The following is a 25,031-nucleotide window of genomic DNA, read 5'->3' on the forward strand; positions in this document are numbered from 1 at the left end:
TAGAGCTGGCACTGTCAGGTTGGAATCACTAGGCAGTTCAGCAAGACCCAGAATGGAGCTGGGGCAATTTCAGCCCATCAGCCTTCCCTTCCTACAGAATAGGAAAAGGCCATTCAGCCCCTCCAGTCTCTCCCCTCATTCAATTAGATCATAGCTGATCCATGTCTTAACTCCATTTACCCACTTTGACTCCTTAATATCTTTACCGAATAAAAATCTATCAATCTCTGTTTCAAAATTTTCAGTTGACCTCTGGCCTCAGTGGTTTATGTGGTGAGACAATCCCAGGTTTCTGCTACATTTTGGGCAGAATCTTCCGGTCAGCATGCGGGGGCAGGCCCAATGCAACGAAATGTAAAATGACGCGTGATGAGGTCGGGTGTGCGTCCCGACGTCATCATGCGCAATCGCGATATTTCGTTGCAGCGGGAGCGCGCTGGAGTTGGCTGTGCGCCTGCCCAAGTGTTAATGGCCTATTAAGGCCATCGAAAAATTAATTAAAGCAGTTAAGGTTGGTGGGCAGGCGAAAAGCCCAAGCGGCCTTCGCATTTTTCAGGAAACCTCATCCACGGGCGGGATGAAGTTTCCTGAAGCTTTTATAAAATAAATAAATAAATTTCCCCACCTTTACAAACATGTCCCAACACAGTCACATCAAATTTTTAAACCGATTCTTTAATTATTTTTACATCCATTCAATCTCCCTGAGGCAGATTGCTGTGCCCTTTTGTGCGTATTCACGAAAGAGCGTTGGCCCCGACTCTCCTCCCCCTGCCCACACAGTTAGCGCTGAGGTTAACGGAACGCGTATTACGCTTGGCGGGCCTGTGTAAAATGATGGTGCGCAGCCAATTGCGGACAGCGATCGGCTCTGTGCCCATCCTTGCCCCCTCCCACCCTTGCCCACTCTCGCCCATCCCGCCTGCCATAGAAAACATGCAGGCCACTTTGTGAGGAAGTGCTCCCTGGCATCATCCGTGAATGGCCAAGTTCTCATTTTCAGGGTATGCCCCTTTGTTCTCCACCATCAGAGGAAATAGTTTCCCTCTATCTACCCGTCAATTCATTCAACCATCATAAATACATCAGTTAAATCACCTTTCAATGTTCTATACTCAAGGGAATAGAAACCTGGTTATCATGGAAATCCCCCATTTGTTCCTCTAAATCATTGAAACCCTTCAGAGTTTATGACCCCTGCTCCCAATTTTAACTCAAGGCAGTTTTTGGTGGGCGGAAGACTTGAGCTGGTAAACTCGCCCTGCTACGATAGAAGTGAGGCTCCATTTTAACTCATCACCCAGAGGTTGTCCAGAAACACCAAGGCAGGTGCAACATCGACTTCAGGGCACTATCTCACAGCGAGGCCTAAGCTTTCCTTCTGGATCCTAGAGGATGACTCCCACCCGTCCTCACCAAACAAGCAAAGTGAAACACTTGGTGTTTCAGCCTCTCTGGCCCTGGCTCCTTTTCCTCACTGCCTTCATCTGGAAGGATGATCCCAGCACCCGTCCTCTCCCAGGCCTTATAATTAAAATTACAGTAGGATCTCTGGTCACTGACACCCAGGGCGCTTCTGTAAGAAAGAGCCTTGCTGGCTTTGGGAGTCTACTCAGTGGAGGTTTAAAATTCAGAACGGTCAGCTTCTGCCAAGAAAGTAACCTGGGCAATTTTATCTGCCTACCAACATGGTTTTTATCAGGCAGGCATGGTTGAAATCCACCATCACCCTTCATAGAGCTGGGCCAGCCAGCTCTTCATGTGTTGAAGTCACTTAGTGGCCCGGTGAGATTTGGTACAGAGAGGCCTGGACCTGGTGCCCCTGGGTTTCTGATACATCAGCAGGAGCTGGAACAGCACAGCGTTAGTTCAAGCAAATCGTTAACCACGTCACTGCACAGACAGTACTTGGTAAGTGTTTTACACCTTCAGCAACTCATTTGCACAGGGAGAGACCACAGTTCCAATTGTCCACATGTTCTGTGCAAGAGAAAGGCGTGCATTTATATAGCGCCTTTCGCTACCTCAGCATCTCAAAGTGCTTTACAGCCAATTAAATATTTTTGAAGCATAGTCACTGCTGTAACATAAGAAAAATGGCAGCCAATGTTTTGAAATAGTGCCATGGGATCCTCTACGGCCACCTGAGAGGCTGTGAGGTTTTGTCTGATAACATGCCAGTGAAGCACCTTGTGATGATTTACTACGTTAAAGGTGCTATATAAATATAAGTTCTTGTGCAAAATTGAATTTCACACCCTCCCCTTCTATATAATTAATAATGAGCTAAGTAGGGTGGGACCTTTTATCTCCATCTGAAAGGGAAGACAGGGTTTAGCATCTGATCTGAAAGACAGCACCTCTGACAGTGCAGCACTCCGGGAGCGCAACCTGCATTGTGTGCTCAAATCCCTGAGTAGCGCACAAAGGAAGTTAGGCAGAGTGAGTGAGCAACTTGCTCACTAAGAATTGCCCTCAAAGCAACCTTGGATGTCAGTAAAGTTTAAAAAATTTTGCAGCCAGCTTCCTGAAAAGCTAGTCTTGTTTCAGACCAAAGCTGGAAGAGAAGGAACCTCTGCCTGGGTTTGTGCCATTTTTACCAAAAAAGGGATTCTGAGCTTTGAGAAGGTGCCCACTGTGTGATAGCTAAAGCCCATTATCAAGGCTATCATGAAGAAGTTATACTCATGGATTTTTACCAGTGTTTTGGGGGCTAGATTCTAGGATTGCATTCAGATTGTATATAAAAATTACTGACCATAACTATTGACATTTAGGAAACTAAAACGCGATCACAACAATAGTGATCGGTTTGAAAACATACATTTCCTTCCAATACTCTCTCTCTTCTCCTTACCTCCTGTGGAAAACGGCTCATGCCGAGGGGTGGTGGCATTGGTTCCAGGATTCCACCAGCATTTTGCTCAGGGGCCCATTATTCACATGTGAGTCTAAATTATGAATGGGCTGTTCTACATTGAGTGCATCATAACCAAGAATCAACATTTTGGTGTCTGACACCTAGCTCCCAGGATGGAGCTCCTGCATTATGAACCTTGGCTCATTTTTTTCTCTCAATCCTATGGGCGCTGAGGTCAATTGTAGAGAGCCTGGCACCACACTAATCATACCTGAGACTTTCCCGAGTCCGTATATCACAGTTCCACCCTGGACAGTTATAAGCTGAGCCCATCGCACTGATTACAGCCCAGAGTGATGCTAACAGGAAGTGTTCAATAACACATCATATGACAATACATGAGATTGACATATATATCCATTCAAAAAAATTGATGCCATGATCGATCTATGATTGCAATGTGTTTGCAATAGAGAAACAGCAAAAGGACCAATCGGGAGCCTTCCCATATCAACCAATAAAAGATGAGGGGTTGGCATTTCTGTTTTGAGAGTTACCCAAAATTACACTTGTTTTGAGAAGTGTTTTTTTTTCTCAAATTTCCACTCAAACTCATTTGCTGGTCATCAAATGCAAACTCTGTAATTTTTGCTTTGAGGAATATGCCTTGATGCTTTGGTAACTGGGCACAGCAGATGTAGATTTATAACAAAGGAATAAGTATTTTTAATCAGTGTTAGACCACCTGCTGTGAGTAACCCGATTTTAAATTACTAAAGATGACTTCTCAGAAACATACAGAACCATCTGTTATCGAGGTACAGTGATCCGTTTCTTAGTAAATTAAGGAAAATGATCCTCAAAAGCTTTTAACACATGCCTAATAGTTTCTTTGCACCCAAAAGATCCAGCTTAATTTTAAGGGCCTGCAGGAAGGCCTGCAAACGAGTGTGATTATTGGAATGTTCCCAATGGTGATTAATTACTCCTGAGGGCACAGCCAGTTTTGTAGGCTTTCAGCGCCATGTTTAATTAAAGTTGCACAAAAGATTGTGGAAATTCAAATTGCACTGAAAATAATGCGTACATAAAATTCTGCAACTTTTGCACAACTTACAGCAACAAATACAGAAATGTGCTGAAATGAAACCTCCAGGCCATGATATCCAATGACAGTCGCATTTGTGTGTGACCAGTTCTTGAAGGCCTGATAGTTGTGCTAGCTTGTTTGAGTTAATAGCAACTTTGGGTCAGAAGGTTGTGGGTCCAAGACCCAGATCAGCACATTGCTCTGGGTTAGTTTGAGGCTTTGCCTTCCAGTGAAAGTTTTAATTCAAACTCCCACCTACCTATTCAGGTGCATGTCAAAGAGCCATGGGGCTACTCACATAAGAGCAAGGAGTTCTCCTGGTGCTTTGACCAATATTGGCCCCTTAACCATTACCACCAACAACAGATTAGCTACCGTGGCCACTTCTGAGATTGTCCTGTGCGCAAGTAGCTCCTGCAACAACTCTGACTACATCTCAAAATAATCCATTGTGTGGGAAGTCTTGTGGGAAGTGCTAAGATTCTGTACATAAATTCAAACTCTCCCTATCCACAAAATGACCTTTAGTAATAGCATCCTCTAAACCCCAACCTCAAAATGCCAAAGTGTCCAAAGCCAGTGCTCATCTGACATGAGATAATCTAAAGGCTGATAAATATGGCTGAATGTGTGTATATTTATTGTATATTGTATATGAGGACTCACAGACAACTTACGGTCATCACTCCTGGTCAGGTTAAATGGATTAATTGGTGAACTATGTGCCTAGTAGGAGGCTTTTGCCGATAACCCACATTTTCCTGGTATATATCCTAAATAATCTAGGATCCTTTGAGCATTTGAAATTCTATTTTTCATATTTATAATTTGGAATGTACAGCATTTTCTACAGAGTTTCCTTTACTCTGTCCACATGCTATGGAATCAGTACCAGTGAAGAAATCTGATCTTTATTTGAATTTTGAGACTGTAGCACTTTATTGAGTTGGTCAGCCAGCCAACCATCTATAGTTCCTAACATGGCCATGGATTAAAATTCTTGTGCCAGGAGAGGCTTTTCCAGGACATATTCTGGGTTGAACTTTTAAAACAAGAAACTTATCCATGCTCAAACAGGCTGTGAGGCCCAAGACATATAACATTATGCAGTAAAAAGGCCCTCCTCATTGTTACAGGGAGATGACCATATGAAGCTGCCCAGCCCAAATGACAGCAAGTTCTTTCAGAGCCTGCTGGATGAAGAGGAGCTGGAAGACATGATGGATGCGGAGGAGTACCTGGTCCCACAGGCCTTTAACATCCCACCACCAATCTACAGCTCAAGGCAGAGGATCGATTCGAACAGGGTGAGTAGAACTAACCATAGCCTCGAGTTTGTAAAGTCAAGGAAAACTGTGGTCCAATCTCAAGCAGGAGTAAATCAAAGTCAGGCTGATGTTAATAATGGGCTTGAAGTTATTGTTATTAAGTTAAACTGCGCCAGCAGATCAGAGGCCCATGGTGGCTGAGCCACACCCTTTGGCCTTTGTTATATGCCTCTGGTCCCTGTTTAGGGCCAGTAGTTTGGGACCATTTGTTTTCACACCTCTGGGGTTGGGGGTGTGCTGGGTCATGAGGTCAGAGGAGCTGTGTGTTCCTGACAGAGCCATGGGTTTCCTTGCCAGTGAGAGGTGCTGTGCTCCTGTTAATTGCAGTACATTGTGTCAATGTGGAAGTGCCTGAAGATTTTCCTGAACTTTCAAGAGTTTCTGTACTTTGATATACCTTCTGTACAACAAAGAACAATATTTAATTCTACATGTTTTCAATTGCTGCATCAACATTAGATTCAGTATGACCCACACAGCTTGTTCAGAACTTTATTGTCTGATTTGAGCTGTCTCTATTAATGTTTAATAAACTATTTTATTCCAAACTTATCCACTTAGTCCTTGTGGGAGGTGCAATGTTCAATTTGTCAAGCTGCACTTTGTTTTGAAGCCATTTAATCAAGGATGGCTAACAACCCAATATCAATCAGTGATTCATTTTAATATGAGGTTTGAAAGGGGCAGAACTCAGGTCCATTTGAAAAATGGTTTACATCAACTGTTGGAACTGTGCTCTTCAAGTGTTCTCCTCGGTTGTTGCCATGTTTACAGAGACCGTTGGACCATAGCTGAAGGAACCCTCTAAGTTTTCTGTTGCACAGAGTACTGTGGGGAAAATGACATTACCTGATTCTTCCCGGAGATCTCTCCCTGTAGCCAAGGGTGGAACATCCCAAACTTTCTTTTGCTGAGCCCTGTCACCCTTGTGCCTTGTTCGTGTCCCTCCACCCCGTCCCCGCAACCCCTTTCTAAGAAACAGTGGATGGGACATTCAACTTGGCAGACCGGGCGCATTGGAAAAGCAGATGCCTGCATAGACCCCACTTGATCTTCCAGTGAAAGATTGGGGACAGTGTATAATAGGCCCATTTTTCACCCCTGCTAAACTTGCAAGTTCCCTCCAATTCTTTTTGCATAGAATCAGAGACTTTTATTTAAGTGGCCAATGTATACAGCTAATAATGGTAGTGACATCAAACTGGTCCCTGTAGCATGTTTCATGTCCTTTTTCAAGTGTAGTCACTGTAGTAATGTAGGAAACGCAGTAGGCAATTTGTGCGCGGCAAGTTCCCACAAACAACAATGTGATCAGGATCAGATAACCTATTTTTGAGATGTTGATTGAGGGTCGATATTGGCCAGGACACTAGGGAGAATGCACCTGGTCTTCTTCAAAATCATGACAGAGGCTATTTTACATCTTCCTGAGAGGGCAAACAGGGCTAAGGTTTAATGACTTATATGAAAGATAGCACCTCCAACAGTGCAACACTCTCTCAGTGCTGCTCTGCAGTGTCAGCCTACATTTTGAGCTCAATTCTCTAAATTGGGATTATGAACCCATGGCCAGAATTTTTACCTTGTCGGGCGGGCTTGGTGGGGGCAGTCGGAAAGCTGCCCGCCGCCCACAATTGGTTCCACACCGTGATTTCATGCAGGGCGGGCCAATTAAGGCCCGCCCTGTGTGGATCGCGAGTGGCAGCGCTGAGTGCTACCTGTGCGGGTGGGGGGGGGGGGGAGGAGGGAGAGCGGGGCCTAGTGCGCAGTTCGCGCATGTACGGGAAAGAGCGTTACAATCTCCCTGAACCAGCTCCGTGCCTCAGGGAGGTTGAAGCACTTTTTAAAAAAATTAATAAAGGCAGTAAAGATTAAATAAAACATGACCCCTCATGTGACTGTGTCACATGAGCTGGGACACGTTTTAAATTCAAAAATAAAGTTTTTATTTAACGTTTATTTGCTTTAGGAAACCTCATCCCGCTCGTGGATAAGGTTTCCTAAAAAATGTAAAGGCCGCTTAGCCTAATCGCCTGCCCACCAACCGTAAGGTTGGACGGGCAGCGTAAATTTGAATTTAATTAGATTGTTAATGGCCTTAATCGACCTTTTAATTATCGGTGGGCGCACAGCCGACTCCGGTGCACGCCCGCCGAGCGAAATATTGTGAGACTGCAAAATGAGGTCGGGACTCACGCCCAACGTCATTGCGCGTCATTTTACGCTCGGGCACCTGCACGCCGAGCGTAGTATTCTGCCCCATGACCTTTCGCTGCTAGCTGAGCCACAGATGCCACAGGTACAGCAATAACATCTAAAAAAAGGCTGGCACTGAAAGAGTTAACACTTGTTCCATAGGTTTGGTAAGCAAAAGAGGGTTGGATAAAGAAAACTAGAGATATGATAAAGAGAGCTACTAGAAATTACTGTCAGAACATTTCAGGCAAGAGCTGTAGGAAGGCTCCATTATCATTAGCTCCCTATTCAGACAGTGCTGACTCAAGGTGCCGAGACATTGTGTTTCTCAGATTTAGGAGAAAGCATCTTTACAATAGGCAATCCAGTACATGTTACTTTTCTTAATGATGCAGATGAGAACCCAGAGGTTCTAATTCAGTTGAATCCTGCAGACGGTTATGGACTTTATCAATGGGCTTGATTGCTGCATCAGTAAGGAAAGGGGAACGATTTAAGAAGACACACCAATTAACCCCTTTGGTGAGAGACTGCAGATAATTGACTTCAAATGAGACCATGATCACATTTTCAGTTTTATATAAAATTCCCCTTCCTCTACCACCCTGTATAAACCGGAACATTGACTAAACACAGTTTTCTTACCATTGTTTAAGAATATGGGTTTTGACACTGGTTCTTGGTAGCTGAGAGACAGGCCTGAAATAGCAGTGACGGCCTTTTACACAACATGGAAAGCGCAAATTCTCAAACATAACTGTAGCAAACCTATCATTTCAGGTTTCCAGTCTCCGTGACATTTACCTTTGCTTGTAGTAAAGCTTCCTGAAATAGAGTACTGCCAGTTCTCAGTTTTAGAGTCAAACCATTAATATTTTGGGATGGAACCTCCACAGTGATCCTCCCTGTTGTCCAGCTGCTGAAACCTTGGAAAAAGGATGGCCACCATAGTTTAGGGAAAATTCTAAAGGGAGTGCAGGAGCAGAGAGACTTGGTGGGTTTTTGTACATATAGCTTTGAAGGTGGCAGAACAGGTTAACAAAGCACATAGGGGAAGGGGGGTGGCAGAGAGCTTAGTTAGCGAGATGGCTAACATGTGGCTCAGAATATCGCCAACAGTGCAGGGTTTGATCTTCATTCCAGCTGTGGTAAACTTGGGGCCTGCCTCCTCTCCCCTGCCCCCTTAGTAAAATCACAGCATAACTGTGGTTTGGCGACCCTCGAATAATTGCAGATGTTACCTGCAGAGAACAGTAAAGCATGCGGGGCCCTGGGTTTTATAAAACAGACATGACACATAAGATCCAGGAGGTTATGCTAAACCTAAATAAAATATCCAAAATCAGTCCCATCTGGAGCAATCTGTCCAATTCTGTGCACCACTTTTTAGGAAAGATTTGATAGCTTTGGTGAGGATACAGATATTTATGTGGTTCGAGGGGCGAGGGATTTGAGTTACATGGATAGACTGGAGAATCTAGTATTGCTCTCCTTCCAGCAGAGAAGACTAAGAGGAGATTTGATGGTGATGTTTAAAATTATGAAGGATTTAGCTGGAATAATTAAAGAGAAACTGTTTCCAATGGTTGTAAGGTTGGTACCCAGAGGTGACATGAGGAGAAACTATTCTACCCAACATTGCTTGATCGGGTGGTGGATTGTTATGACCCACCCCCAGGTGAGGTTCCCCAAAGTTACTGATCCAGGCAAGACCCCTCAATTCATCACCGTCTGGCTGGGACACCCCCAAATTGTTATGCCCCAGGTGAGGAGGGATGAACAGGCTCCCTGTCTTTATTCAGCCCCCCACCTCCGTTGGTCGCAACAAGATTTAATCTAAAAAGAATCCCTTTCACAGATACCTTTCTGCCCAGACCCAATCGTTCTGGTTTTAAAGGAGCCAATTTGATCAGAATTTCTTGAGTTAAAGGTAAGAGTAAGCTTATTAAATACTAAAGGCAAGAAAGGATAAAACACATGCATATTACGGTCATACAGGTTAAAAGTAAGAATTTAGCTTGAACAGTCCTTGACTCATGGGGAGTAGGTGATTGAGTGTTGCGGCCATTGCGATTCGAGACTCCAGTAGAATTGACTCCGGTAGATGAATAGTTGGTTTTGAGGTTCCAGTAGAGTTGAATTCGGTGGAGAGGGAGAGAGATCGGGATACCAGCAAAAATGGTGATTTGCAGGAGTACTGTGTGTGGCTGTTACTTCTGAGTCAAACTTCCAGCACTTGCTCTCTCTCAGAACACCCACCAATAGACAGACAGTGGGGCAGCTTTTCAGTTCACTTTTAACCCCTTCTTTGTATATTCCAAGTGGGAAGCAAATTCTCAAATCTGTCTGGGCATTGCTCACAGGATTTCTTGATGAGGTGATACTATCTCCCATTATCTCCTATTGGCTCTACTGGAGGGAGCAATTAGTTTCTGGATGTCTTTAGAAATACCTTGTCTGGCAACAGGGTGGTGGTCCATTACCTCTTAGGGAGTCACCCTGCAGCGTTCCAGCTAGTGGTTTGTGTGCATTTTTTTAAAAATCAGGTCTTATTTTTAAAATCCAATATTTCCGGATGCAATTTGATGTTTTTCCTTCATAATTGTGACACTTTCCTCCTCCCCAGAATGAAATGTGATTTATTCTCATTTCATTACAAAAATGGAAAAACTTAAAAATAACAAAACACTCTCATATACACATTCATTCTTTTAGCAATGGTCAATTTATCTTTTCCAGTTCCAACTGGGCTCCTTTAAGTTCTGGACAGGGCGTCCGCAAACACATTTGATTTCCCAGGAATATGGGTGATTTTTAAGTGGTACGGCTGGAGGAACAAACTGCAATGGAATAACCTGGCATCCTGGGATTATGGTCAGTATAGACTATGGTCTCTCTATACCCATTTCGGACATATATCTCAAAGTGTCTGAAGGCCAGTAATAAACCAAGGGTCTCCTTCTGTACTATGAAGTACTGTTTTTGATGCTTGTTGAACTTTTTAGAGAAGTTCCCGATTGGTCTCCCTATTCCGGTTTCGTCCTTCTCTGGGAGAACAGGCCCTATCCCAAAGTCACTCGTATCAATGGCTACTTTAAATGCCTGATTAAAGTTCAGGGCTGGAAGTACAGGCTCACCTATTAAAATGGCCTTCAGCTTTTCAAAAGCTGCCTGGCATTTCTTGGTCTTTAGTAGGTCTGTCAGCCGGGAGGCTGCTGTGCCAAAGTTTGGGACAAACTTGCGGTAGAACCCACACATCCCCAAGAAGCTCATGATTTCCCATTTTGTGGTGGGAATTGGGAACTGGGCTACAGCTTACACCTTGGCAGCCCTGGGCAGGATCTGTCCTTGATTGACTACATGTCCTAGATAGGTCACTTTAGCCTTAGCGAACTCACTCTTTGCAAGATTGACCACTAGGTCAGCTGACTGTACTCTCTGGAAGAGGGCTTCCATTTGCTCTATGTGGTTTTCCCAGGTGTCGCTGTACACCAGGGGGTCATCCAGGTACACAATGCAATTGAACAAGCCGCCAATGCCTGGTCCACCAACCTTTGGAAGGTAGCCAGGGCATTTTGGAGTTCGAAGGGCATAGCCCGACACTGATATAACCCATCCGGAGTTATAAATGCGGAGATTTCCTTCACTCTGGCAGTCAGGGGAAGCTGCCAGTACCCCTTGAGTAAATCTATCTTCGTAATGTAGGCTGTTTTACCTACCCTATTTATGCAGTCTTCCTGCTGGGATACGGGGTAGGAGTCGGCTCGGGTCACTGCATTAACCTTTTGGTAATCAATGCAGAACCTTGTGGAGCCATCCAGCTTGGGCACGAGCACAACTGGGGAGCTCCAGCTACTGCTGTTCGGCTCTATTAGTTGATGCTTCAGCACATAGTTAATCTTCTCCCAAACCTGGGCCAGCTTTTCTGGGTCTAGACGATAGGGGTGTAGTCTTATGGGAAGGACCTCTCCCACATCCACATCATGTAGAGCCAGTGTGGTACAGCTTGGCTTGCCCCTGCATAAGCCTTTAAATGCAGTGAGCAGCCTCGTCAAGTCTGCTCATTGTTCTCCACTTAGATGGGAGAACAAGGAGTCTAAGTTGGCTAGTTTCTCTGTATTGGTTAGCCGGGTAGTAGGGGGTTCAATGTGGTCCTCACCCATGTCTCCCTCCAATTCATCCCCACTGTTACCCTCCTCATCCAGGTCGGTGGCAATGGGACAGACCACTACTTGCTTGTCCTCTTCTCGGCTGTGATACCACTTTATCATGTTGACATGGCACAACCTTTACTTTTTCTCCGATCTGGGGTCTCAATTAGATAGTGCACTTTCCCGAGTTGCTTTGCTACTCTGTGCAGGCCACTGAACTGGGCCTGTAAGGGTTCACCTGGTATTGGTAGGAGTGCTAACACATAGTCTCCTGGCTGAAAGGTTCCAGTCTTGGCATGTCTGTCTGCCTGTTATTTCATAACTGTCTGGGAGACTTTCAAATGTACTCGGGCCACATCACAGGCTCATGTGAGTCGCTCCCGGAACACTGTTACATGGTCTAACATGGAGACTTCCTCCTTCTGTTCTAAAAACCCCTCCTTGATTAGTTTCAGAGGCCCTTGCACTTGTTGCCCATAAACTAATTCAAATGGAGTAAAACCGGTGGACTCATTGGTTGAGTCCCTGGTAGCGAACAGAAGGAAACCTAGTCCTTTATCCCAGTCATGGGGGTATTCATGACAGTGCCCCCTGATCATTGTTTTTAGGGTTTGAGGGTATCATTCTAATACGCTGAAGAGTTCAGCTGGGTAACGCCCAGGTTACCCACGACTTCCTGGAATATTTTGAACATGAAATATGAGTGCTGATACAACTGGATCTCGGTGGGCAGACCATAACTGGTAAAGAATTGGGTCAATTCCCTCCCCACTGTTTTGGCAGATATGGTTCTCAGGGGAACAGCCTCTGGGAAGTGGGTAGCCACGTCCATGATGGCAAGGATATACCTGTGGCCCCCTATTGTTTTGGGTAGCAGCCCCACACAGTCCACTAACGCCTTGCTGAATGGTTCCCCAAAAGCTGGCACAGGAATCATGGATGCAGGCTGGGATTTTCCCAAAACCTAGCACGTGTGGCAGGTTCTGCCAAACCTTACTACATCCCTGTGGAGATGCAGCCAGTAGAAATGCTGACTGTATGCGGGCTTGGGATTTGCATATACCAACATGCCCAGCCATCGGAATTTTGTGAGTTAGCTGCAAGATTTCTCCACAGTACCTCGGCACCACTACTGTCCACTCCTCATTTGCAGGTCTGTGAGGGGGCCTCCATTTCCCCATTAGTACCTCATTTTTAACGTAGTAACATTCAGGGGCTGCTTCTGCCTCAGCTTCAGTGCTTGCATTTTGAGTTAATGTATTTAACAGTGGGTCAGCTTGCTCAGCCACTACCAAGGAAGATTTATTTATCACCTCCTTAGGGTCTTCTGGAGTCCTGAAAAAGTTTTCGGATAACCAGACCGGAGGGTCATCTGCCTGCAGTACCACTTCAGCTTCCTGTGTTAGAGCTTGTCGGACCATAGACTGGGTTACCACACAGTCAGGGAAAATCAGCCAGGCACTTTCTCCTGCAGCTGTTCTGTCTCCTTGACCTCAGTGGGTTTCTCTGAGACCACTGGGGATGCTATTACCTTTGACCCTGCCAGGTCGTTGCTGAGGAGCAGGTTGACCCCATTCACAGGCAAACTGGGGATGACTTCCACGGTCACTGGCCTGATCTAAGGTCGCACTCCAGATGTATCCGGTATAGGGGAATAGGCATGTACCCTTCTTCACTCCCCTTTACCAAAATCTTGGCACTTATGGCACTCTCTGATGGGAAGGTCATGCCTTTTCCCAGCAGTAGAACTTGGCTGGCCATTATGTCCCTCAGTATCACTACAGGCTTACATGCCTCATCCTGGGGAAATGTGGCCGCCCTTCCTTCGGATACAAAACCCTTGTAACTCTCAGGGATTTGTTTAACCTCATCCGCACTCTACAGGGATTCTCAGCCACAGTCAGAGCCACAGCCAGTCTGCCATATTCCCTGACTGACTCCCATTCTCTGCCCCGATAAATCCCACTGTTTTTCCCAAAACCTCCAGCAGTTGGCCTGGAGGTGCCCTACCTTCAGGCTGTTAAAACACACAGGCTTCTTGGCTTCACTTTTCATTTCAGCACCACCCTTTCTGCCCTGAGGAAGGCCCCCAGCATTTCTATCTCTTCCATGGTTGCTCAGTTTCCTATCACTCTCGCCACCTCTATTCTTCCCAGTTGGTTGGGGGTGACTATGGGAGAGTCTATTCTGGAATAAGAGTTTGTGGATCAACTCATAACTGTCGGCCAATGTGGCTGCCTGCCTGGCCCCTTTGACCCTCTGCTCCTCTAGGTGTGTTCTTATCGGAAAGGGTATGGAGTTTTTAAACACCTCAGGGAGAATTATTTTACGGAGGTTCTCGGAAGTGGCTTCTGTTTTAAGTGCCCATACCCACTGGTCAAAAGCAAGTTGCTTAAGCCTTTCAAATTCCAGGTACATCTGGTCAGGCCATTTCCTGAGGGTGCGGAATTCCTGACGGTACGTCTCCGGCACTAACTGGTATGCACTTAATAAAGCCCTTTTACTGCCTCATAGTCAGTGACAGCTTCCTCAGGCAAGGGGGAGTAAACCTCGTGAGCCTTCTCTCAAAGTTTACTCTGCTGTAATAGGGACCACTGTCGGACTGGCCACTTTAGCTGCTGTGCTGACCACTCGAAAAATACAAAGAAGGCTTCCACCTCTGCTTCATCAAATTTAGGGATTAGATGACCTCAATCCTTAAATCCGAGCTAGTGGTGTCTTCAAGGGACCCGCCTGCTCTTCAGCTCAAATTGTTTTAGCTGAAACTCCCTTTCCTCTCTCCTGAAATTCTCTCTCTTCCCTTCATGCCCTTTACTGAAATTCCCTTTCCTTTTCTCTCTCCTGAAATTCTAATTTCCACTTCTCCAATTTTAATCTCTCCACCATTTCATGCTATCCATTTCATTGTCCTCGATTTCCACCCGTAGACCATTGGCCGCCCCTTTAAAAATTTCAGGTTTTGTGGCTTTTGGCTGAAATTCTAATCCTAAACGCCTTGCCAACTCTTCTAACTGTTCGAGGGACAGACCTTTTATATAGTCAGTTTTGAGGTTCCAGTAGAGTTGACTCCAATAGATGAATAGTCGGTTTTGAGATTCCAGTAGAGTTGATTCCGGTAGCTGAATAGTCGGTTTTGAGGTTCCAGTAGAGTTGACTCTATCTAATAGATGAATAGTCGGTTTTGAGGTTCCAGTAAAGTTGAATTCGGTAGAGAGGGAGACAGATCAGGATTGCTGCAAAACGGCGATTTGCAGGGGTACTATGTGTGGCTGTTACTTCTGAGTCAAACTTCCAGCACTTGCTCTCTCTCAGAATACAAACCAACAGACAGACACTGTGGCAGCATTTCAGCTCACTTTTAACCCCTTCTTTGTATATTCCAACTGGGGAGCTAATTCACAAATCTGTCTGGGCATTGCTCACAGGATTTATTGATGAGGTGATACTCATCTCCCATTATGTCCCATTGTCTCTACTGGAGGGAGCAATTAGTTTCTGGATGTCTTTAGAAATACCTTTTCTGGCAACAGGGTGGGGGCCCATTACCTCTTAGGGAGTCACCCTGTAGCATTCCAGCCAGTGACCTATGTACATTTTTTAAAAATCAGGTCTTACTTTTAAAGTCCAATATTTCCGGATGCCAATTCAGTGTTTTTTTTCCTTCATTATCATGACAGGATGCAGATTCAAAGTAACCTTCAAAAGGGAATTGGATAAATACTTGAATGAGAAAAAATTGCAGGGATATAGGGAATGAACCTGAAAATGGGAGTAATTGGGTTGCTTTTTGAAAGAGCCAGTGTAAACTCGATGAGTTGAATGATCGCTTATTATTCTCTGATCCTATGTCATGGCCCGAGCAAGGGTTCAAAGGAGATCGACTAGAATGGTACCAGGGATGCAGGACTTAATTTATACGGATAGACGAGAGAAGCTGGAATTGTTCTCCTTTGAGTAGAGAAGTTAAGGGAAGATTTAACAGAATTGTTCAGAACCTTAAAGGATTGTGATAGAGGAAATTAGGATAAATTGTTTCCAGTGGTAAAAGGGTTGGTAACCAGAGAAACACAGATTTAGATAATTGGAGTAAGAACTAGAGGTAAGATGGGAATTTTTTTTTTAAGCAGTGAATTGTTATGATCAAGAATGCACTTCTGAAGGCATGGTAGAAGCAGATTCAATAATAGCTGTCAAAAGGGAACTCAATAAATACTTGAAAAGGAATATTTGCAGGGCGATGGGGAAAGAGCAGTTGAGTATGAGTAATTAGATGGCTGTCCAAAGAGATGGCACAGGACAGAATGTCTTCCTTCTGTACTGTATTATCCAATGATTTTATATTAGGAAGAGCTTCCCACTGCGACCCCACCAGCCATTCCCCCCATCTTCAACCTTCAGCTTATGTATTCTTTGGCTACTTTTCCTCCAGCTTCTCTGTAGCACCTCAGGATATTTTTTTCTATGCTAATGCCCTTTATAAATCCCAGAGGCAGTGAGAAATTGGGCATTGTCCAAACTAGCCAATGCTCATCTCTCTGCAAGATACCTAATGAGCATCTTTCACATATTCAACAGAACAGTGTTAATATTCTGCCATCAGAACAATATCATGCAAGGCTGGAAATGAGCTCTCTGCTAACTGTCCAAGGCACAATTAATAGGACATCAGCAAATGTCACCATTAATCACATTTTACAATATCTTCATTTCAGAAATGTCAGGATGTGCAGCATGTACTGTTTAGTGCAGTAGAGAGTTCAGCATCACTAGGCTCTGGGTGAAGAAGAGCACTCAACACTTCAAAAGGAGGGCATGTCAAAGAGTTCCCAATTTCTTCACTTCTGGTGTCTGGTGAGGGGGTGGAGTCAGAGGATGAAGTATGACTGCAGTAAAGGAGGGTGTATTGATATAAAATAGGATCTGGTGGTTGGTTCAAGGAATAACTAAGCCACACAGCCCAGGAATTCTCCATGTTTGATGTGCTGTCAGTGCTGAGCCTGAGTTCTACCAGGGCCACCCAGCTCCTGACCCCATTACTGCCTTGCCCCAAACTTGGACAAAAGAGTTGAATTCCATAGGTGAGGCGGGAGTGACTGCCCTTGACATTAAGGCAGCAATTTACTGAGTGCAGCATCAAGGAGTCCTAGCAAAACTGGAGTCAGTGGGAATTGGGGGAAACTCTCCACTGGTTGGAGTCATACCTAGCACAAAGGAAGATGGCTGCGGTTGTTGGAGGTCAGTCATCTCAACTCCAGGACATCACTGCAGGAGTTCCTCAGGGTTGTGTCCTAGGCCCAACCATCTGCAGCTGCAGGAGTGTGATGGAATACTGCACCTCCAGCAACACTCAAGGCTCAACGCCATCCAAGACAAAGCAACCTGCTTGATTAACGCTCCACTCACCACCTTAAACCTTCACTCCCTCCATTGCCGATGCACAGTGGCAGCAATGTGTGCCATATACAAGATGCACTGCAGCAACTCGCCAAGGCTTCTTTGACGGCACCTTCCAAACCTGTAATCTCTACCACCTAGGACAAGGTCAACAGGCTCACCACCACCTGCAAGTTTCCCTCCAAGTCAAACATTATCCTGACTTGGAACTGTATTGCTGTTTCTTCACTGTCGCTGGGTCAACATTCTGGAACTCTCTAACAACACTGTGGGTGTACCTACACCATATGGACTGCAGCAGTTTAAACCTATCACCACTTTCTCAAGGACGATTAGAGAGAGAGAGAGTGTGTGTGTGTGTGTGTGCGTGTGATTGTCCTTGGGCGTCGCTGACACCACAGCTGGAGTACAGTGTGCAGTTTTGGTCCCTTCCTGAAGCAAGAACATATTTGCCCCAGAGGGAGTACAATGAAGGTTTATTAGTGTGGTTCCTGGGATGAGGGGTTTATCCAGTGAAGAGTGATTGAGTCGGCTAAGCCTATGTTCCCTGGAGTTTAGAAGACGTTTTTGGGGGGTGATATCTTGGGCAGAGGTGCCCCCTAATGCGCACAGGGCACCTCCCGAGTGATGCGTTCCCCCCCACCCCCCCTCCCCTTCCTACCTTTTTTCAACTTGGCCTCAGAAAAATGGACTGCCCATTGCCGCTTGTCTGCCCACACCAACCATGTTATGGCATGGGCAGTTTAATATTCCAGTCAACAGGCTTGATAACAAGCTGTATTGACATTTAATTATTTATTTGAATATGCTCGGTGGGCTGCCAATTTCGGCACCCAGCCACATACTATATGATGGGGGACAGCTGGGGGTGGGCAGGAAGGTGGTGGGCTGGGCATCCCTCGTGTTTTACATGTCTCCCCACCAAAAGCACATCCGGTGGGGGCTGTAAAATCCAAGCCAAAGAGTGGTAGAAGCTTGGGCCTCTTTCGCAAACAGCAATTGATGTTAGATCTATTGTTAATTTTAAATCTGAGAGTGATAGATTTTTGTTAATAAGAGGTGTTAATGGATGTGGGGGGGAAAGCTAGGTAAATAGAGTTAGGCCGTAGATCAGTCATGATCTCATTGAATGACAGCACAGAATTGAGGACTAACTGGCCAGATCCTGTTCCTCTGTCTCTGTTGGTGGCACTGGACTCAGCTGCCTTGGCCCTTCCCTCTAGAATGATGTCTCAAACCACCCCCCGCCCACCTCTCCTCAGTTCTCTCCACATCTAAATACTTCCATAAAACCAATTTTTTTAGAACACTTTTCGGTCCTAATCCTAAACTCTCCATCCATGGCTCATTATATGTTTCCTCTTGTATTTCTGTTTATTTTATTTTTGTTATTTGCTCATGGGATATGGGCACCACTGGCAAGGCCAACATTTGTTGCCCAACCCTAATTGCGCCTGAGAACAGTTAAGAGTTAACCACCTTGCTGTGGGTCTGGAGTCACAAGAAGGGCAGACTGGGTAAGGATGGCAGATTTCTTTCCCTGAAGGACACTAGTGAATCCGATGGGTTTTTATAAGAATCAATGACCTGTCATGGTCACCATCACTGAGACTAGCTATCAATGCCAGAATTTATTAATTGTATTTAAATTCCACCAGCTGCCATGATGGTATTTGAACGCATTTCTCCAGAGCACTAAACTGGGCTTCTGGGTTACTATGCCACCATCTTCTCATCTAATTTCTTTTTCCTTTCTTCCTCTCTTTCTAAAGAAGGAAAACAATAAATATGTGTACTGTAAATGTAATTACTGCACAGAGTTTTATAGAATATACATCACAAAAACAGGCCATTCTGAGCAACGAATCTATACTGGTGTTGAAACACCGGACAAGTCTCCTCCCACTCAGTCTAACTCATCTCAGTCTTACAACATATCTGTCCATTCTATGTATGCATCTAGTTTCCCTTTGAAGATATTTGTCTCAAACATTTCCTGTGCTGATGAGTTCTACATTCTAACCACTCTCCAAGTAAAGAAAATTGTCCATAATTCCCTATTAAATACAGTACTAAAGATAGGTAGATAGTCTGTAGTACAATGTGCTGGGTTACTTAATGCAAGAGAATTAACATTAGTTTTTTTTTTGCACACACAGACTGATGATGTGGAAGTTTAGGTTGTCTAACGAGGTGTTTGATTGCTAACTGACTGACACATTTTGCTATTGGGTTTACAGTTCAGTGTCTAGAGCCTGCTTAGCTGTTATCTCACCTTACAAAACATGTGTCAGTGAAGCTATTGATCACCATGTGTTCCGTCAGTTAGGAACACTGAGGAGGTCAGTTCCTGATAGCTGCAGTCTCTGAAATAAAGGAGTATATTTCTGGCAAATGAAACCCATTGTTAACAGGAATTCACTGTGTTACACATTCTGCATTTGCTGCAGACAGTTCCACAGGCTCCGCAGTATTGAACATTTCCACAATGGATCAATGTCTCTTATGTTCGAGGGTTTGCCTTCACTGACCCATGTGTTGTTCTATGATAGCTTGACCCAGGATTAGGGGGTGTAACAGTGGGGCTGTGTTCTTTGCGTATCTCCAGTTTTCTGGTAAGCTAACTAATTAACACTTGAGTGACAACATGGGATATAGATAGTTAAATAAAAACAGAAAATGTGAGAAATGCACAGCAGACCAGACAGCATCTGTAGATTAACACTTTAGGTTGGTGACCTTCAGTTCATTGATCTGAAACACATTTCTCTCTCTCTCTACAGATGCTGCCTTGCCTGCTGAGTGTTTCCAGAATGTTCTGTTTTTATCTCAGATTTTGAGTATTTGTAGAATTCTGTTTTTAATAAAAAATTAAGGTAGTTTAATTTACTGTCAGCCGATGGGCGTACAGGGCAACAGGTGGCACAAGTTTTATTTACTTCAATTTAACCTTGGCTCCTCCTCATAAATAAGAAAAATAATGGGCCGAGTTTGCCAAGAATTGGCTATCACAGTCAGATTGCCACGCCGTTCCTATTTACTTATCCAAAGCCGGAGCTCCATATTTCTGGCCTGGACTTTCAAAAAGGGCCTCTTAAGAAATGCGGAGTGTACCCATTCTGGGAGTCCTTTCTCACAGTGCAGGATCATCAGGGGAAGCCAAGCCACGCCCCTTTTTTAATAACACTGGCTGCCGTATTTTACAAAGTCTTCATTTACACTGAAAAGCTTTGGGACATTTGAATAGTGAACAAGTGTGTGAGGTAGGTTGGTAGGGCCCCAGTTGGGTAGGGTGGCAGGGTAGTAGGTGGCAGGGTGGATAGCATGGTAAGTGGCAGAGTGGGTAGGGTGGCCAGTGAAGGCGGCAGGGTGAGTAGGGTACTTTGTGGTAAGGTGGGCAGGGTGGTGGGTGGGTAGAGTGGCAGTCTGGGTAGGGTTGTAGATGACAGGGTGAGTAGGGTGGTAGGCGGCAGGATGGTGACCTGGGTCAGGGAGGGGTCGGAGGGCCTGAGGGAGGTCGAAGGGTCCTGGGGGATTCCCAGGTTCGGGGAGGGAGCTGCAGGCTCAGTGGAAATCAGTGGAGAGTCGGGGATGGGTGAGGGGGTGGTCATTTGAATAGTTACCCAGGAGTTAGATGTATTTTTTTCAGTCTCACATTTCCTGGGTAACTATCCCAGTAAGTTGGTCAGAACTCCCCGAAGTCTCTGACTCTAACTCAGAATTGGAGACATTTTCGGAGAGTCCCAGAGAGCAGGGGAATTGTCTGTTGGAAATTGAAACTTCCCAGGCAATACCCACAGAGCCTTTGCATGGGACGTCCGAGGGGTCCTCGAGTGCATCTTTTGGGGAATGTCCAGTCTCCGACTGGAAGATCTGAGTCAATAAACCATGTAGCCATGTCCCTCTGAGTCAACTAAATATACTCAGTTTTGGTCACTTGTAGTGCCAAAACAAATCGAGGACCCGATCAGTTCTATTCTCAAGATAAACTGCCCGGAATTACTTACCTGTCTCCAGAAGTCTTCAATAAATGACTCACAACATGTGGATATTTTTCTTCTCATTCCTCTGTACTGCAGGCAACTGATTCCTAATTCCTCACCATGCCCGAGGTTGGCAGTAAAGCTGCTAATCAAACCCGCTCCTCTTTCCCATATCCTCTCCGCCTCCCAAAACAACTTCAAAGCAAAATTTAACAGGAAAGGATATTCCAACTCACTAAAACGTCGAGTATTTTTGGAAGTACTTGAAACAAGGTAAACACTCTATTATGGTCCACAGTTGTCGTGAGTAAAAGTTTTAATATCTGCTCGTTGACTCTTAGATACGTTCATCAGCACACCAATCCCCTCTTTGCACCATCCCCTCCAGCACATGGTTAAGAACACAAGAAATAGCAGGAGTTGGCCATGTGGCCCTGTACCACCAGTACACTTGTACCACCAACTGTAGCACCCCTGAGATCAGCCAAGGCAGCAGAGCCAGGGGAGACAGTGGTGTAGTGGTAATGTCACTGGTAATCCAGAGACTAGGCTGATACTCCATGGAAACAGGTTCAAATCCCACCATGGCAGTTTGTGGAACTTAAAATTCAATTACTAACACATGGAATTGAAAACCAGTCTCAGTAATTGTAACTATGAAGCTACCAATTGTTGTTAGTAAAAAAACCATGTGGTTCAGAATGTCTGCTGTGGCTCAGATGGCACACTTACCTCTGAGTCAGAAAGTTGTGGGTTCAAGTCCTGCTTGAGCCCATGATCCAGGCTAATACTCTGAGTGTGAGTTCAGAGGGTGTGCTGCACTGTTGGAGGTGCCGTCTTTCAGATGAGAGATTAAACATCCTTTAGGGAAGGAAATCTGCCATCCTTGCCTGGTCTGTTCTGGCCTAGATGTCACTCCAGACCCACATCAATGTGGTTGACTCTTAAATGCCCCTAGAAAGTGGCTAGGTTTTAGGGCAACAAATGCTGGCCTTGCCAACGATGCCCACATCACCCAAAAGAATAAAGAAGAAAATATACTGGGGTCTGAAACCAGCATTCTTCTCTGGTGCATGGTTCAGATGCCAGCATTTTACTCAAAGCTTGTGTCCATTCTGACATTCCTGTCCCTCATTGCCCTGAGAAGGTGTTGGATGTCCTTCAGGGTAGAGAACCTGCCACCATACCCAATCTGGTTTACATGTGACGCCAGTCCCACAGCTAGTGGTTGATTCTTCATGCCCTCAGGACAACAAGGAACGAGCAATTAATTTGGCTTTGCTTACATTACCCTCATCCCAAGGAGAAATATTACAAAAAAAACCACACATGCCTTCCAGAAATTCAAAGATGGGCTATATAAGAAAGAAAAAAATGGTGGGCTTTCACTCTACACTAGGCCTCCAGCTCTTAGCATGATTGTTGTACAGAGAAATAGAGAGTACAGTGTTCCTAATCATAGGTATTAATGAGGGGCTACTTTATTTAAATCTACAGAGACCTTTCCTTTTAGTAGTTATTAATAAGTGTTGTGCACTGCACTGAGGATAGTGAATGGTATAATGCAGCAAATTGATCCATCCTGCAAGATCCTGGGCCAGGGATAAATGCACAGTCACACAGCCTAGTGTCCTGTGAATTCCTGGTGTTCCATAACATTTTGCCTCACAGTTCAATGACTCTATTGACTGAGTGCTTTTGCTATGAAATGGGAAGAAATTCCCACTTCTTTCTAGCTTAATCTCCTGCCCATAAAGCTTTATCGCCTTGAACAGTTCCTCGTGAGTTTTAAACTATGTGGAAGGTGGACGACATTACACACAGGGACACAAACTTGCTGACAATCCTTGCTGTCAAGAACTAATGATCACAGCTCCATTGGGAAGTGCATGTGGTAGAAACTGAAACAGAAGGCACTATTTCCTTGTCAGTTATAATCTCCCCCATGTATGAAAACAGCGCAGAGCGGAATTCAAACCAGAGGCTCTCCCACGATTGTCAAGCACCAACCCTGACAATATAAATACCCACATTGCATTTTCCAAGGCCTCCCCACAGATCTTATCAGGAAACATTGAAAGTAAAACAAAAAAACAACACCCAAAATTAGGGAGAGGAAGCAGCCACTTGCTGCAAGTAACCGTGTTCAATATTTGCCTAATTGACCCTCCCAATGGCTCAATCCATGCAGGTCAGCGATGGCTCAGTTTGGAACCCTACTTTGAGCTGAGTCAGCAGATTTCAACCAGGGCTGACATCATTTTGATGGTGTAGGGAGGAGATTTCCTGCTGCTGATTGTTATCCATGTGGAGTTTTGCATGGACAACAAAACTCACTGCAGTTTGGAAGGTAGGATGGTGGCACTGTGTTAGTGTGATGGAATTACTGTTCCATTCCAGTAGCACATGGTGTTGCAATTCTTATGGCAGCTCACATTGTTACTGCAATAGTGCACCATGAGAAGGTAAGAAATTGGAGCATGAGTAGGCCATACAGAATCTCAGGCCTTTCAAGCTTACTCTGCCATTCAATAAGTTCATTGTTATCATCAGTTTAGGAGGAGTGAACTGACTCCTCTCCTTGTCCCACTCCTAGGTTTTTTATAACAGAGTTTGAATTAAAAAAAGAGGTGATATTGCCGATTCAATATATATGGTCAGCCGTGTGTAGCTCAGTGTAAGAAATAAGTCAGCCAGGTTCCTTAAGTAAACAAGTAAAGACTTAGTTTTATTGCTAAAGCTCACTCAGGTAAAGATGTAGAAATTATTAACAAAACGTTTAAAATATGCAAATATGTCCAACTATCCACTAATGCAAAAATAACACACACCCCTCACCCCCAAGCAGTGCAAAAAATAAATAAAATTCTGAAGAGTATCAGATCTTAAAATTTGGCCAAGGAACAAATTAAGTCAAAAACAAATTATTCGTAGATTGTCCAGACACTTGTTTACAGCTGAAGGGTTACTTTCTGGTAGCTGCTGGTACTTGGATTTCTCACTGGAGCAGTTGGTCTGCAGTTGTGGCTGTTTGATTCTCTTTTCTATTGGAGAGAGTGGTGTTGATTCGGAATCCTCCTTTAAGAACTCTTGGCTTGCAGTAATGAGGTCTTCTCGTGGGTTTTCAAATCACAAACAACTCAGCTTTGATGAGAGAGGTTTTAGAGAAAAAGAGAGATAGGGTAAGGCTGTTTCCCCAGTGGCTGCCTATCTGACTGTTAGTTCAAACCCAGTATATTTTACACCTAAGAACTGGGTCTCTCCGGTTTCAATCTGGGTTTATTTTAGCCACTGTCTCTGAGATCTCCGTAGCCTCTGTGTCTCTATGAAGCAGCTTGTGTCCTTCACAAATGCAACGTAGTAGCTTCTGTAGGCCAGTGTCTTTTGCTTAGTGAAAGTGTTCCTGTCAAAAAGTTCAACACATATGTATGTTTAGACATTATTAATTAATATATTCTATATTACACATCTTCATAACAAAACCAAAATATGTATCGATATCAGTCTTGAATATACTCAACAACTGAGCACCCACAGTCCTCTGGGTTAGAGAATTCTAAAGATTCACAATCCTCTGAAAAAAAATTCTCTTCCTTTCATTTCTAAATGGCTGACCTCTTATTCTGAGACTTTGACCCTTGGTCCAAGACTCCCCAGCCAAGAAGTACAGCCTCTCAGCATCTACTCTGTCCAAGAATTTTTACACATTTCAGTGAGATCATCACTCATTCTTCTAAATTCCAATGAATATAGGTCTTGGAAATAACCCACTCATCTCTGGATTCAATCTAGTGAATTTTTATTGCACCACCTCTAAAGCAAGTATATCATTCCTTAGGGAAAGAAACCAAAACTGCATACACTGCTCCAGGAGCATTTTCACCCCAGCATTATATAATTGTGGCAGGTTTTTTTCCACTCTTATACTCCAATACCCAATAAAGCAATAAAGCCTAGCATACCACTTTCCTTCCTAATTGCTTGTTGTACCTATATGTTAACTTTCTGTGATTCTTGTACAAAAACAAT

The 25,031-nt window shown here is 44.5% G+C and overlaps 1 protein-coding gene across 1 annotated transcript in view; it reads left to right on the forward strand.

Annotated features, from left to right (window-relative positions):
* The window catches only part of LOC144686417 (receptor tyrosine-protein kinase erbB-4-like), a 974,945-nt gene that overhangs the window by 854,262 nt on the left and 95,652 nt on the right, over window positions 1-25,031 (forward strand). Inside the window, exon 25 of the mRNA XM_078551583.1 lies at window positions 5,087-5,257. Within this exon, the coding sequence (XP_078407709.1) occupies window positions 5,087-5,257 (171 nt within the window). The remainder of the gene's footprint in view (window positions 1-5,086; window positions 5,258-25,031) is intronic.

The sequence above is a fragment of the Cetorhinus maximus genome, chromosome 11, assembly GCF_964194155.1.
Source record: "Cetorhinus maximus chromosome 11, sCetMax3.hap1.1, whole genome shotgun sequence".
Classification (NCBI taxonomy): domain Eukaryota; kingdom Metazoa; phylum Chordata; class Chondrichthyes; order Lamniformes; family Cetorhinidae; genus Cetorhinus; species Cetorhinus maximus.